The sequence below is a fragment of the Sphaeramia orbicularis genome, chromosome 15 (genome assembly GCF_902148855.1).
Source record: "Sphaeramia orbicularis chromosome 15, fSphaOr1.1, whole genome shotgun sequence".
NCBI classification, from domain to species: Eukaryota; Metazoa; Chordata; class Actinopteri; order Kurtiformes; family Apogonidae; genus Sphaeramia; species Sphaeramia orbicularis.
Window position 1 is genome coordinate 12048203 of NC_043971.1, and position 16159 is coordinate 12064361.

Below are 16159 nucleotides of genomic sequence, written 5' to 3' on the forward strand. Positions count from 1 at the left end.
TCCCTGCATGCACAAGCGCTCAAGTGTTAAATCAGTCAATCATGGTGTGCATGCAGTTTATAACAGCGGCTCTGATGATGAGGCTACACAGATGACATGATGCACTTGACTTTGTCCTAGATTAGTGATAGAGGAACTTCATGCAGGGTAAAGACAAATGTAGAAAAACTTAGAGGTTAAATCCATCCGAAAACTGTAAAAAAGCAAACGTGGGTTCGGTACACAGCACTACTAAGAAGATTTAAGTAGTTTTTTGTGCATAATTAACTTGAAAATGTACTTTTTATGATGTTATCGTGAACTTACAGGCCCTATTATAACTTACAGCAAGTACTGCTATTGAAGGCTGACGTTTCATGCTTATAATCTGTAACCTTAATTTACCTTAACCCAGTGGTTTCCAACCTTTTTTGGCTCATGACCCCATTTTAATATCACAAATTTCTGGCCACCCCAGACATTCAAAACAGAGACTTTTTTTTGGCTAAAATTAATTTGTTTTTGATCATGTAATAGTTTGCTATACTATGTTGCAAATAAACGTTAATTTTTGACAACATTTAGTCTATATAATATATATTGTTATGGATGGAGGCAGAAAAGCCAGGTGTAGATTACTGCACAATATGAGAATTTTATTTTCCTTGGTCAGGATATGTACAGTCAGTCCAGCTTGGATTTACAAGGCTGACAATTAGTACGGAACAAACAAGAACTCAAACTATGAATTATGAAAGAGCTGCAGCATCTGAAACCGACCACAATGAACATTTGACAGATAAACAGTACCACAGTGCTTCAGTTTCAGCTTCACAGTTTGTCATGTCTTTTTTGTGTTGGAATTGTCTCTCTCAACTCACCATATATTTTTTATTCGTAAGTTTTTTTTTACTTTTTGTTTTTATCAATTAGTAGAAATTTCAGTTGACCCCACGTGGGGTCCCAACCCAAAGGTTGAAATACACTGCCTTAACCCTTTCATGCATTCACTGCAAAAATCAGAATCTTACTAAGTGTATTTTTCTCATTTCTAGTCCAAATATCTCATCACACTTAAAACTAGAAGCACTCGGAGAGCGCAGACCTCCGCCAAAGCTGATCAGTGCCCCCCCCCGTGGGCCCCCCCACCCCCGATCACCACCAAAATGTAATCATTTCTTCCTCATCCCATTTCCAACAAACCCTGAAAATTTCATCCAAATCTGTCCATAACTTTTTGAGTTATGTTGCACACTAATGGACAGACAAATAAACAAACAGACAGACAAACAAACAAACAAACCCTGGCAAAAACATAACCTCCTTGGCGGAGGTAATAAGACATAATCACCTAAAGAGTAAGTTTTCAGTGAGACATAAGAACTGATTTTTAGACAGTTGATCTTGAAAATCTTATTTCAAGAAATCTTACCAAAGTAATTTATTTTTGTTCCATTGGCAATTTTTTTTCCCCTTAATTTAATTTTTTTTTTTTTTTTGCTTAATTCAAGCCAAAAAAAATCTGCCAATGGAACAAGTAAAAAATTATCTTGGTAAGATTTCTTGAAATATGATTTTCAAGATCTGTTGTCTAAAAATAAGTTCTTATATCTCACTGAAAAGTTACTCTTTAGGTGATTATGTCTTATTTTAAGTGTGATGAGATATTTGGACTAGAAATGAGAAAAATGTATTTCATAAGATTTAGATTTTTTCAGTGTAGTTATCACTACAGTGGACAGCTATTCTTCAGCGGTTCTTCTTGGATTTAGTTGTTTTAGTTCCATATTTGCCAACACAGTGGATACTTATGCATCATCCCATACAGTCCAATTCATTCCATTACTGTAACTTTGCTGTTCCTGATAAACCTGATCTGCAGTGACACATTTGAGTGTAAATCAATTAATTGTTATTCTGTCATTAACTTCTTTTTTTTAAACGTGTTTTTTGCATATTATCTCCATGAAGTGAATAATAACTAGTATTAGAGTGTGTTAAAATGTGAGAAAACATTTGATTAGCAGCATTAATTGCATAGTTTTCCATATGTCTTTCTTTATTAGGTTTTAAATACATGTTTCTTTGTTTCAAAAACTAAATGCATGATGGCCGACTGAGTGGACATTTTTCTAACTCCTTAAAAAAAAAAACAAAAAAAAACAAACAACTTGATCGCATTGTTTTTCAGGAAAATTATCTTGACTAAGGTTCCATAATTCATGCATGAAAGGGATAAATGTTTTCTCTCTACTAAAACTCATAAAATTAACTTCTGTTTTTGTGTTTTTCTTCATTTAAACTGTTGTTACAGCTTTAAAACATGCAGTTAAATTGTAAATAAGTCCTAGATGTTGTAATTATTCTGGAAAAATGGCTAATATGACTTACTCATAGCATATTTTCTGACCTTGTTATGGTCAAAATAAGAAAAAATGTCAAGGCAGACCATTTTAGGCTGAAGGGTGTTGTGGAAATGTTCAACTGATAACCCACACACAAAGAGGAGGAGAGAAAGTTAGAGTTAAAATAATAAATGCATTTATTGAGAAGTCAATCACAGAGAAACTCTGTAAATGAAGTCTCCTTAACCATGAAAATATTAAAGATTATATAGACCAAAAATCCAACCCCCCCAGTGGTGACATCCAAATGACAACCCCATATGTAAATCATACCACTCCATACCAGTCCTTCCGGTTCCGGTTCCTTACCTTGTTTAAATAATATCTAGCATGCAGGCGCCATCACATATCCAGACATTTAGGTGTTTGGGTTTTAACTCAAGGTAAGAACTCCGTTCCCGAGTCGGGGGTGTTACAGAGTGGTAAACATCACACATAAGCATATGCATGAAGAATGACTCAGCATTAAAAGAAGATGTACTAACAGTATAAAATATTAAAAGTATAAAATATAAAGAGTATAAAATATAAAAAGTAAATTTTTCCACCACAAGGGTAAAAGGGTTAAAGGAGTCTAGGTAGTGCTGATATTCCAAACTCTCAACAGCAGAGGGAAGTCAAGTGCCAGAACACATGAATGTCTACCAAAACAGTGTGTTTTGGTCAAGTCCAACACATTTCACATTTCACAGGACTGCCTTTAGCTGTGAGGACACATTGAAATCATTTATTTCCATAAAATGCTTCTGTAGTGTTGCTGTAAATGTCAGAACATTTATTTCCATCCATAGTTGCACTAATTTTTGTGCAGATCTTGTATTGATGATGCAGAGTCCAATCTCTGTGTACACTGCAAAAAGTGATTTTCAAGAAAGGGAAATGTACTTATTTTAAGGACATTTATCTATGTTTTTTTCTAGTTTTAAGTGCTGATAAAAGAAAAAATAGCTTAGCAGTGTAAGAATGTCAACCTTGTTTTTAGAACATATATCTTCCCTTTTCCAGGTCAGAATTTGCAGCTTATTTTGAAAAGAAATGATCTAGAAATGAGCTCTAATAATGTGCAACATGAGCAACCAATGCTTTACCACATATGAAACCAATGTTTTCTTCTTATTTTAACCCTTTCATGTATACTGGTCACTACAGTAGACAGTTATTCTCCAGCTGTTCTCTTATAAATTCATGGGTTTTGTTGTTTTAGTTGCATATCACAGTGGACACTTATGCATCATCTCATACACTGCAAAAAGTTACTGTAACTTTGCTGTTCTTGATGAACCTGATCTGCAGTAACATGTTTGAGTATAAATCAACTGCTAGATGTTATTAGACTGTAATTAACAGTTTTCTTCTTATTTATTTATTTATTTATTTTTTGCATGTTATCTCCATGAAGTGAGTAATAACCAGTTTTAAGAGTATGCTAAAATGTGAGAAAACATTAGATTAGCAGAATTAAAAATGTTTTTATTTCATAGTTTTCACACAGTATATCATTTTCTGATATTGTGTTTTAACCCTTTCATGTATACTGGTCACTACAGTGGACACTTATTCTACAGCTGTTCTCTTGTATATTCAAGGATTTTTTTTTTTTTTTTTTTTTTTTTACACATATCTTTATTAAAGTTTTAAGACATTACATATCATTTCTGACATGAATTGGTGACATTGCATAGATCTCCCCTGAGTGTAATAGTTATAGTTTTCACGCAATTATCAGTAAATGCATGTTTCTTCGCTTCAAAAATTAAATGCATGGTGTCCAGCTGAGTGGACATTTTTGCAACTTCATGAAAAATAGGTTCCTAGGAATTTTTTTAAAAGTATTGTTACTATTTTTTTAAATGTTTTTTTTTTTTTTTTTTTTTTAAACTTTTTTTAAAATTTATTTATTTTTCATAAGAAAATGTTCAATTGCATTGTTTTTTTCACGCCTAAAGAGGAATAAAAACACTCAGGAAAAAAATCTTGATTAAGGTTCTCATAATTTGTGCATGAAAAGGTTAAATACATGTTTTTTTGCTTCAAAAATTAGACGCATGGTGTCCAGTTGAGTGGACATTTTTAAAATGCCATAAAAATAGGTTAATTAAAAAAAATGTCAATCACATAGTTTTTTAAGCCTGAAGAAGAATAAAAACACTGAGGAAAAAAATTTGGCCAAGGTTCCATAATTCATGCATGAAAGGGTTAAATGCTTTTTCTCTACTAAAACTCAAAAAATCAACTTCTGTTTTTGTGTTTTTCTTCATTTAAACTGTTATTACAGTATTAAAACATGCAGTAAATTGTAAGGTTTTCATAATTAATGCATCAAAGGGTTAAACCATAATCTTTCTTAGTTCAAGAGCAATGCATTTTTTCTACATTCAAAGACACAATGACAAAATGTCAAACAAACATCTGTACTGATCAACATCAGAAAGATTTGTGTTGTTCCCTCACTATTCATGATACATCATCCTAAAGTTTCTCAGTGTGGTTCAGGTCTGGACTCTGGTGTCTGATCCATGTGTTTTCTGAACCACTCTGATCCTGGTGAATCCTAATATTGTCTGATCTTTATGCTCTCTACAAACTGATGGATGTTTAAGAAATGAGCAGCTGCTCACTGCGTCAGTTAAAGGGTTAAAGCTCTACACCACAGTAAGTGTTCAGTGGAAGGATCTGAAATATTTGCGTATTTGTGTTAAATCCAGGTGGAGCCTTTTTTTTGTTGACCAGGATGTGGATTACAGGAAGTAATTTCACCGACTTCATAAACTCTTGTGTTGTTTATTTATCTGCAGAACACACCATGTTCTGTAAGATCATCCTGTATTTGATCTGCGAGAACCAGATCAACTTTACATGAGCTCATATAAGTCACATTTTCCAGCAAATCTAAAAGAGTTTTGGTTTTCTCAGGCCATAAAGGAACACTTCATTAGTTTCAATGTGTTAATATACACACGTGTTAAAACCCCCCATAAATGTTAGTGTACTAGGTAAACCAAAAGTCAAAATGTTCATATAAGTAGCTGAATAAATAGTAGAAATATTTGCCAAATCATAGTCACCTTTTTAATTCTATTCTATTCTATTCTATTCTATTCTATTCTATTCTATTCTATTCTATTCTATTCTATTCTATTCTACTCTCCTCCGTTTTGTTCCGTTGTTCTATTCTATTCTGTTCCGTTCCGTTCTATTCTATTCTACTCTATTCTATTCTATTCTATTCTGTCCTGTTCCGTTCCATTCCATTCCATTCTGTTCTATTCTGTTCTATTCCGTTCTGTTCCGTTGTTCTATTCTGTTCTGTTCTATTCTATTCTATTCTATTCTATTCTATTCTATTCTATTCTATTCTATTCTATTCTATTCTATTCTAACTCTCCTGAAATGTTGACTAACTCTTGGATAAATACTTGGTTTTTCCACAGAATTGGGTCCAACTTGTGAAATCATTAAATAGCTTTTAGTTTAGTTTGGTTCCAGCTGTTTATGGCTGCTGTATCTGACAGGTTTGGTCAGGGCTGCGCTGATAAAACAAAGTGGCATAAATATCAGTTATATTAGGAGGTAAACAGCGCTGACAGACTTGGCTTCAGAACACTCACACACAGACTCTCAAAGCTAAACAGGAAGGCTTTAATGTGCAGGGTGTGTTCTACTACTGCACCCTGCCTGAGCTGTGGACTATCTGTGTAAACTTGAACTGGATATATCGTTATTCATTGTAGGTGGACGTGAGGAATGCTTATCAAGTCTATTTTAGGAAAATAGCCCCAAAGTGGAAACTAAAGCCTCCCAGCAGACCTCAACAGACAAAAATGATCTGAACTCCTGTCCCTGAGCTGATGGGAAATGTTGTTTTTCATGGACTTACACCAGTTTACTTTGGCTACAGAAACAAATGGCCTGTGACCCTGGACCCAGACCTGCTCTAACAAACCGTGTTTTCTGTAAACTTTCTGAATGTCGTTCTTGTAGATGATTATGGAACGCTGCTGATGGCCGAGGCGCAGCTGGAGGAGTGTCTAATGGAAAACATGGACCTGTTACGGAGCTCCACACCTTTGATGGACAAGAGCCAGCCCAGACTGGGCCGAGCCAAAGGCCTCATCAACACCATCCTGAGCCGAGGCCGTCTAACAGTCAGTCCTTAACCCTTTCATTCATGACATAGCATAGCATAACGTAGCGTAACGTAACGTAACGTAGCGTAGCGTAATGTAACGTAGCGTAGCGTAGCATAGCATAGCATAGCATAATATAACATAACATAACATAACATAACAGCATAACATAACAAAACATACCATAACGTACCATAACATACCATAACATAGCAAAACATACCGTCCCGTAACGTAACATAACATAACATAGCATAACATAACATAACATAGCATAACATAACATAGCATAACATAACATAACATAACATAACATAACATAACATAGCATAGCATAGTAAACATAACATACCATACCATACCATACCATAACATAACATAACATAACATAGCATAGCATAACATAACATAACATAACATAACATAACATAACATAACATAACATAACATAGCATAGCATAGCATAACATAACATAACATAACATAGCATAACATAACTGCATAACATAACAAAACATACCATAACATACCATAACATAGCAAAACATACCGTCCCGTAACGTAACGTAATATAACATAACATAACATAACATAACATAACATAACATAGCATAGCATAGCATAGCATAGCATGACATGACATGACATGACAACATAACATAACATAACATAACATAACATAACATAACATAACATAACATAACATAACATAACAATTTTATTTATAAAGCACTTTAAGAACTTTACAGCTGGCCAAAGTGCCAGACACAAATCATAAAACAAGGAAATAAATACATAAAAATAGTGATAACATAGGGTGCAAAGTTGGCTAAGAACAACAAAATACAAGTATCATAAAAACAAAGACAAATTAAAATCTGGTAAAAACAGCATAAAAAAAAAAAAAAAAAATATATATATATATATATATATATATATATATATATATATATATATATATATATAAAATTATATATTATATATATGTATACATATATATATATATATATATAAATATATATATATAAACAAACAAAAAAACCCCATCTCACTCATTGATTAAAAGCCAACAAGAAAAACAACACGTCACGAAAACAAGAAATCACTACAGTGGACAGTTATTCAGCCTTTAATTAACCCATAAAGACCAGCCAATCACAGTTTATTCTAATATTATCCTTTGTATTTTGCATTTTTTCAGTGTAAATCATGTATTTTCCTACATTTGTTTCATCGGCCTCATAGATGTTCATTAAAGGGGTCATATTTTGCTAAACCCACTTTTATTAGTCTTTGGTTCATTTATTTGTGTATTTGGACCCTAATAGTTCATAAAGTTTGAATTTGAACCCTTCAGGTGCTGCAAAGCTATCTTTATATTCATTCCAGCAAAAATCAAGTGGATTTCTACAACATGTATCCATTCTGGCTTAATTTGTTACGTTTTATAACTAGTTACATCACGACATTTGCACGTATAAGGTCATGACTTCCGACAAACATTTCTCACCATAATTGTTTATCATCAGCAGCGGTTGTAGTCCATACTGAAAATATGTCTAAACTTCGAGCCCATTACCTAAAATGTTCAGTTGTTGGTTGTATTAACGAACACAAGTGGCTGAATGGGACAGAGCAGCACGGTCAACATGAAGTGGCTCATTTGGATTTAAAGGGCCAGCACTCAAAACGACCTTTCTGGTGTCATTACTCAGAAAGAAGGAATAGGGAATTAGAACTTTTTCGGCAAAGATACCGAAAACCGAACATAAAACCCAGTGTCTCCATCTACTGTCATTGATCCAACTCCGTGGGTTTTACTGGTGAATCAATGTTGTAGAAGATGACAGTGTTTCTATGGTAACAACGGAGCATCTGAACGTGCAATTCTAACAATATTACAGTTTATCATTCACACATGTGCATTACAACTTAGAAATCACAGTGGATCTACAAAGACACAGAGCTGGCAGACTATTGCTAAAATTGTACTTATTTTTCTTAAGACATTACTGCTTGTTTTAGCCGTTATTCATGTCATTACCTTTTTTATGAGAGGATAGTTTATAAACTAAACTGTTTATAACACTAAGACAGAGAAAACATTTTAGAGTTGTAATTATTTATAGGTTATTATGATTGTTTTTTTTTTTTTTTTTTTTTTTTTTTTTTTCAGTCTTTGTTTATTCAGAGAAGCAGATCATACAAAACTTCCCTTGCAGGTTCAATTCAATATCCACACCTAAAATGTGAACGAAAGAGTGAGTTGCTAATCCAAGTTTTTTAAGTAGAATATAGAACAAATATGACAAGTGGGCAGGAGGAGAGGGCTTGCTGCGCTTCTTCATCAACAAGATAAGACACATTAAGGTGTATATGCTTACACTAACCAAAACAGAAATGTATATCATGTAAATGTTTTCACATAACCGATATATTCAATTCACAGCAACTGCAGGTTTTACATAGTTTGTCCACTTTGACCAATTAGTGAAAAAAGATTCCCTTTGACCCTTAAAACAAATGTCAACTCATCCAGAATGTACACTGAACAAAAATATAAATGCCCCACTTTTGTTTTTGCTCCCATTTTTCATGAGCTGAACTCAAAGATCTAAAACTTTTTCTATGTACACAAACGGCCTATTTCTCTCAAATATTGTTCATAAATTTGTCTAAATCTGTGTTAGTGAGCACTTCTCCTTTGTCCTTTGCTGAGATAATCCCTCCACCTCACAGGTGTGGCATATCAAGATGCTGATTAGACAGCAGGATTATTGCACAGGTGTGATTTAGGCTGGCCACAATAAAAGGCCACTCTAAAATGTGCAGTTTTACTGTATTGGGTGGTCCAGGGGGGTCAGAAAACCAGTCAGTATTTGGTGTGACCACCATTTTCTTTGCACAGTCTTCTTCATGAATTCTCTGAAACAGCTTTGGAGATGGCTTATGGTAGAGAAATGAACATTTAATTCACAGGCAGAAGCTCTGGTGGAGATTCCTGAAGTCAGCATGCCAATTGCATATTCCCTCAAAACTTGTGACATCTGTGGTATTGTGCTGTGTGATAAAACTGTACATTTTGGAGTGGCCTTTTATTGTGGCCAGCCTAAGGCACACCTGTGCAATAATCCTGCTGTCTAATCAGCATCTTGATATGCCACACCTGTGAGGTGGATGGATTATCTCAGCAAAGACGTGTTCACTAACACAAATGTAGACAGATTTGTGAACAATATTTGAGAGAAATAAACCTTGTGTGTACACAGAAAAAGTTTTAGATCTTTGAGTTCAGCTCATGAAAAATGGGAGCAAAAACAAAAGTGGGGCATTTATATTTTTGTTCAGTGTAGATGTCCTGTATGATATTGATCCAGTCTTCAGTTGTAGGTGCTTCAGGCTTTAACCATTTTCTAGTGATAGTGCTGTTACTTGCTGCCAAAAGTATTAACAACAGTTTTTTTTTTTATCTTTCAGGGTCCAGTTATCACATGAAATATCTCCTAAGTACAGGGCTTCACAGTTACCAGCAATTTTTTTCAGTAAAGATGTTATTTAAATGTTCGCATAGCTGCTCCCAGAATGGTGTGATCACTGGACAAGTCCAGAAAATATGACGGTGATTTGCATTATTTGTCCCACAGAGTCTCCAACAGGTGTCTCCACCCTGCCCTGATGAATTGTTATGATTGTATTTTACTGGTCTGACACACTTTAGATTGAATTGGACTGTATGTGGAACCTGAACTAAAATTAATTTGACATCCTTGATTGTTAATATTTTCAGTGTAATTTTTGCATTTCACAAATTCCTCCCACACCCCAGATTGGACCCTATGGTGAGCCAGTTTTGACCCACAGGCCGTATGTTTGACACCTTTGTTTATGTTTATGCATTTGGCAGATGCTTTTTTCCAAAGCGACCTTTGCTCTAGTCTCTTTGTTTGACTGATTTCTTTCTGTTCTCCAGCCCAGGTATCTGAATGAGGCTCTGTTGCTGATGGCCAAGGTCCATTATGTGCAGGGACGGTACCGGGATGCCCAGGGAATGTGTGCCAGGGTGGGACTGGAGGAGCTGACGAAGGACGACCAGCCCATCTACCACCTGCGCCTGCTGGCCGAGGCCTTCGTTATTAAAGGTACATGAAGGACAGTCGCTTATTTGCTCTCTCTCTCTCTCTCTCTCTCTCTTTCTCGCTTGCTCGCTCATGGTGTTTCTGATACCAGCCTCATGTGTGGGTGTTGAGGAGTTGGTTCCCAGGGTCAGCAGCGTCAGGGTTAGGAACTGGTAACACAGGACCCTGGGAACATACCAGTAGATACGTTCCCTGGGTTTTTCTATGCAGCTGGAGCTGAGGCACAATGAGCTAATATGCTTCACAACTCACATTAGAGATGAAATAAGCAGAGAATACAGTGGATAAGTGGGTTTATTTTAACTGTAAAACTGACCATTAGTTATCACTGCAATAACAAGTATACGGTTGGAAGGATGGATGGATGGATGGATGGATGGATGGATGGATGGATGGATGGATGGATGGAAGGATGGATGGATGGATGGATGGATGGATGGATGGAAGGAAGGAAGGAAGGAAGGAAGGGAAGTAGGAAGAATGGATGGAAGGATGAATGGAAGGAAGGAAGGAAGGAAGGATGAATGGAAGAATGGATGGAAGGAAGGATGGATGAAGGAAGGAAGGAAGGAAGAATGGAAGGAAGAATGGAAGGATTGATGGATGATGGAAGAAAGGAAGGAAAGAAGGAAGAATGGATGGAAGGATGGATGGATGATGGAAGGAAGGAAGGAAGGAAGGAAGGATGAATGGAAGAATGGATGGAAGGAAGAATGAATGGAAGAATGGATGGAAGGAAGGATGGACGGATGAAGGAGGAAAGGAAGGAAGGATGGATGAATGGAAGAATGGAAGGAAGGAATGAAGGATGGATGAATAGAAGGAAGGAAGGACGGACGGACGGACGGACGGACGGAGGGAGGGAGGGAGGGAGGGAGGGAGGGAGGGATGGATGGATGGATGGATGGATGGATAGATAGATAGATAGATAGATAGATAGATAGATAGATAGATAGATAGATAGATAGATAGATAGATAGATAGATAGATAGATAGATAGATAGATAGATAGATAGATAGTCTAACAACAACATTCATTAAAATCGTCAAAAGTCATTAGGTGATTTTTTTTTCATGAGGTTTTCTGTTGTATTGGTATTCTAAACTCTCACCAGCAGGGGGTGATCATGTACCAGAACATATTTATTTCTACCAAAACCACCAACAAATCAACTCTGTATCCACGGACTGTAACACTTACTGAACCAAGTATAAAGTTCATTGTTTACACACATCTGTAATATGGTATCATCAGGTTTTCTTGTACATTGGCATCTTTAGGCAGAGATTCAGAGCTATTTATTCTAAACACTGATGATCATTTTCAGTCATTTTTCAATATTTAAAGTATCAGTACTACCATATAGTCCCTTTAATACTGATGCTGTGTACAGTCACCATCAAAAGTTTCAGCAGAGACAGAAATTTTATTTTCACAAGCTGTGCTGTTTTTGTTTTTTCCACGTGTTTCTCAAAGTACAGTAAAGAACTAGAAGCACTCGGAGAGCGCAGACCTCCGCCAAGGCTGATCAGTGGCCCCCCCCCCGTGGGCCCCCCCACCCCCGATCACCACCAAAATTTAATAATTTCTTCCTTATCCCATTTCCAACAAACCCTGAAAATTTCATCCAAATCTGTCCATAACTTTTTGAGTTATGTCGCACACTAACGATCAGTGGCCCCCCCTCGTGGGCCCCCCCACCCCCGATCACCACCAAAATTTTATCATTTCTTCCTCATCCCATTTCCAACAAACCCTAAAAATTTCATCCAAATCTGTCCATAACTTTTTGAGTTATGTTGCACACTAACGATCAGTGGCCCCCCCCGTGGGCCCCCCCACCCCCGATCACCACCAAAGTTTAATAATTTCTTCCTTATCCCATTTCCAACAAACCCTGAAAATTTCATCCAAATCTGTCCATAACTTTTTGAGTTATGTTGCACACTAATGGACAGACAAACAAACAAACAGACAGACAAACAAACAAACAAACCCTGGCAAAAACATAACTTCCTTGGCGGAGGTAATAATTATTAACATTTACTTTATTTTCAAAGATTTTTATCAGCAAATAAATTGCATTTATACAAGCAGTCACATTGCGTCATTGCCAGAACTTTTGACCATGACCGTCAGTGTTTCAGAACTCTCACTGACTGGTGAAATGTCATCAGTCAAAGCCGGTGTTCTGTTCCAATTCTGAGTTTGTGTCTATCCACATACACAAGTTTTCTTATTTAGTGGGTTTTTATCAAGGATTCAAATTCAGATTAGCTTTATTTGGCTGTTGGGGCAATTTATGTGTCTTTAATGTGGGCCAAGACAAGAAAGAAAAGTTTTTTGTTTTTTTTTAAATGAATGAATGAATGAATGAATGAATGAATGAATGAATGAATAAATAAATAAATAAATGAAATTACAACAAGGAATCGTTGGCAAGGCAAGTTTATTTGTATAGCAGATTTCATGTACAGGACAATTCAAAGTACTTCACATAAAACATAAAAGCATCACAGGAGAGGCATAAAAATATGTTTATGATGAGAGGTAAAATATATATACATTAAATTAAAATAGACATTAAAATCATGAGCATTAAAATGTGATTTTCAAGTTCATTTAAAAGACTTTATTTAAGTTTAAGTAGTCAGTTTGTCCACAGTGTAGTTTCCATTCTGTATGATAAATTCATACTTGTGTGGACTTGGATATAAAAATAATAATGCAGATGAAAATGGGGATCTGTGAATATAAAGTTTGAGATTGTTACTTAAACACAAGCTATAATTAAAAGATAAAGTTGTCTTCCAAGGGGGGTGTAGTGGGTTAAAAAAAAAAAAAGCAAGAAAAAAAATAAAATGGGGATCTAAACAAACATTATCAAATATTATAAAAGTATTATTGCAGCAAAGATTTAATAAACCCTTGGCCATTTGTTTTTGGTGGGACTCATTTCAGTGTAACACAAATCAACAGCATGTAGGTGATAGCAGAAACTTCATTCATATAAAACCAAGTTATGATCAGAAAACAGCAGGTGAGACAATTTTTGTAATCATTGCTTCATAATGCGACTTTTATTTTTGTTCTTCTTTTGTCATTCAGTGACTTTTATTGGTAGAAAATAATACTTATACAGGCTACTGTTTATACCAAAGCAGGAAGTAGTTCATATTTATGACCATGTGTTTATTGCTGTCATTTTACTGTGGTCAGACACACACAGTAGGAGCAAATAATTCTACTGTTTAGACCAGGGGTGTCAAACCTACGGCACGTGGACCGAAACTGGCCCACCAAAGGGTCCAATCTGCAGAAAATTACGCTGAGATATTAACTGTGAAGGCTGTAAAAATCTGTAACGTGCAGTTGGCTTTCTGATTTTTGGTGTGAATATACAGCGTAAACTCAATGAGAGGCTTTGGTTTCTCACTGGTGAATCTGTTCTAATTATATTCTATCAAATTAAGGGTCATTTTAGTTCAGGGGTCACATACAGACCGGTTTGATCTCAAGTTGGTCAGAACAGTAAAATACTAACAAAATAACCTATAAATAATGACAACTTCAATTTTTTTTGTCTTTGTTTTAGTGTACAACAGGTAAAATTACTTGAAAATGTTGACATTTACAAACTATCCTTTCAAAAAATGTGAATAACCTGAACAGATATGAACAACATGAAATGTCTTAAGAGAAATAAGTGCAATTTTAACAATATTATGCCTGTTACTGAATGTTTTGTGCCTTTATAAAGTAGCGGAAAAAATTATTAAACCACCCTTGTTTTCTTCACATCATTGATTTCTTGTTCATTTTAATGCCTGGTACAACTAATGGTACATTTATTTGGGCAAATATAATGATAACAACAAAAATAGCTCATTTGAGTTTAATTTCAGAGTTGATATTTATCCATTTTTCATATTTTCTTGATAATAACCAAAATCGCTTCAGTTCTTACATCAATATCTATGGCATTGTACTGACAAAAACAGTGCTTTTAGGCATTCCATGTTTTCTTTTCTGTCTGATTTGGTCACATGATACACACAGGAGTTAGTACTTGATTGCATAACTATTGTTTTTGATCACTTTTGATGGTCTTATCCAATCAATCCAATCCAACTTTATTTGTAAAGCACTTTAAAACAACCACAGTGGACCAAAGTGCTGTACAGAAAAATAAATAAAAACCAAAATAATGGAGTAAAATACAAGAATAGATTAAAAGTCATAGAACAACTGTAAAAATAAATTAAAATTTTTTAAAATAAATCATTAAATAAAAATACAGACAACTAGCAGCATTGTACCCATGGCTAAAACGCCCTCCTGTGGTGCAACAGCGGCGTTGTAGCCTTCCCGTGCTGCAACATCAATCGGACACATTGATACGGGACAGCGAACGCCCGGACAGACACAGAACGTGCATTACTATATAGAAGATAAATAAAACCTAAATAAAAGAATAAAATACAAGGATAGATTAAAACATAAAAAGCTGTACAATTAAAAACAACAACAAATAAGAACAATAAGAATAAAATTGTTAAAATTGCACTTATTTTTATCAAGAAATTTCAGGTTGTTCCTGGTTTTTCATGTTATCCATATTTTTTAAGGACAGTTTTTGGATGTAACATTTTCATAATATAATTTTACGTTTTTCACTGTTTTATTATTTTACTGGTCCATCCTAAGGTTATAATAGTTTTGGATTTTTCAATATAGTTTAGATTCATTTAGTTTTGACCTTTTTTGTCTAATTCAGTTAGTTTTAATTAGTTTTTAGAGCAGGTTTGCTAGTTTTTACTAGTTATTGTTTTTTTCTAAAAGCCTAGTTTTAGTTTAGTTTTTTAAATATCTTTTATCTTCTTTGCCGTCGTATTCACATAAATCCCAGACAGGATTCTGCGGCTTTTTCCCAACTTTAGTCTCCATATTTTCAGGTAGAGTGGGGACAAAAACCTGACTCTAAACCACAAGTGACAAGAAGTGACAGACCGTTAAATATCATATGGTGCCAGCAGCTAAAATTCCTTGGAGGAAATAAATCGATTTCATATCAATCCGACATTGACAAAGACGAAAACGGAGAGAATTTTATCCCTAATTTTTATCCGTTTTAGTTAGTTTTGTAAGCACACAATACAGTTTCAGTTAGTTATCGTTTTTTTCTTTTAACCCTTTCATGCATAGTGGTCACTACAGTGGACAGCTGTTCAAAGGGGTTCTCTTATATACTTATGGATTTTGTTGTTTTAGTTCCATATCAGCCAACACAGTGGACGCTTATGTATCGTCCCATACACTGTAATTCATACCATTACTGTAAATTTGCTGTTCTAGATAAATCTGATCTGCAGTAACATGTTTGACTGTAAAAAAAAAAGCTAATTGTTATTAAACTGTAATTAACAGTTTTGTTTTGTTTTTTGCATATTATCTATATGCAGGTATTGTTAAAATATGAGAAAACATCAAATTAGCAACATTAAAAATGGT

General features: G+C 34.9%; 1 protein-coding gene across 1 annotated transcript in view; it reads left to right on the top strand.

Moving 5' to 3' along the window:
- The window catches only part of ttc7a (tetratricopeptide repeat domain 7A), a 169700-nt gene that overhangs the window by 8863 nt on the left and 144678 nt on the right, over positions 1 to 16159 (top strand). Inside the window, exons 3-4 of the mRNA XM_030156433.1 lie at positions 6366 to 6529; positions 10482 to 10650. Of these exons, the coding sequence (XP_030012293.1) occupies positions 6366 to 6529; positions 10482 to 10650 (333 nt within the window). The remainder of the gene's footprint in view (positions 1 to 6365; positions 6530 to 10481; positions 10651 to 16159) is intronic.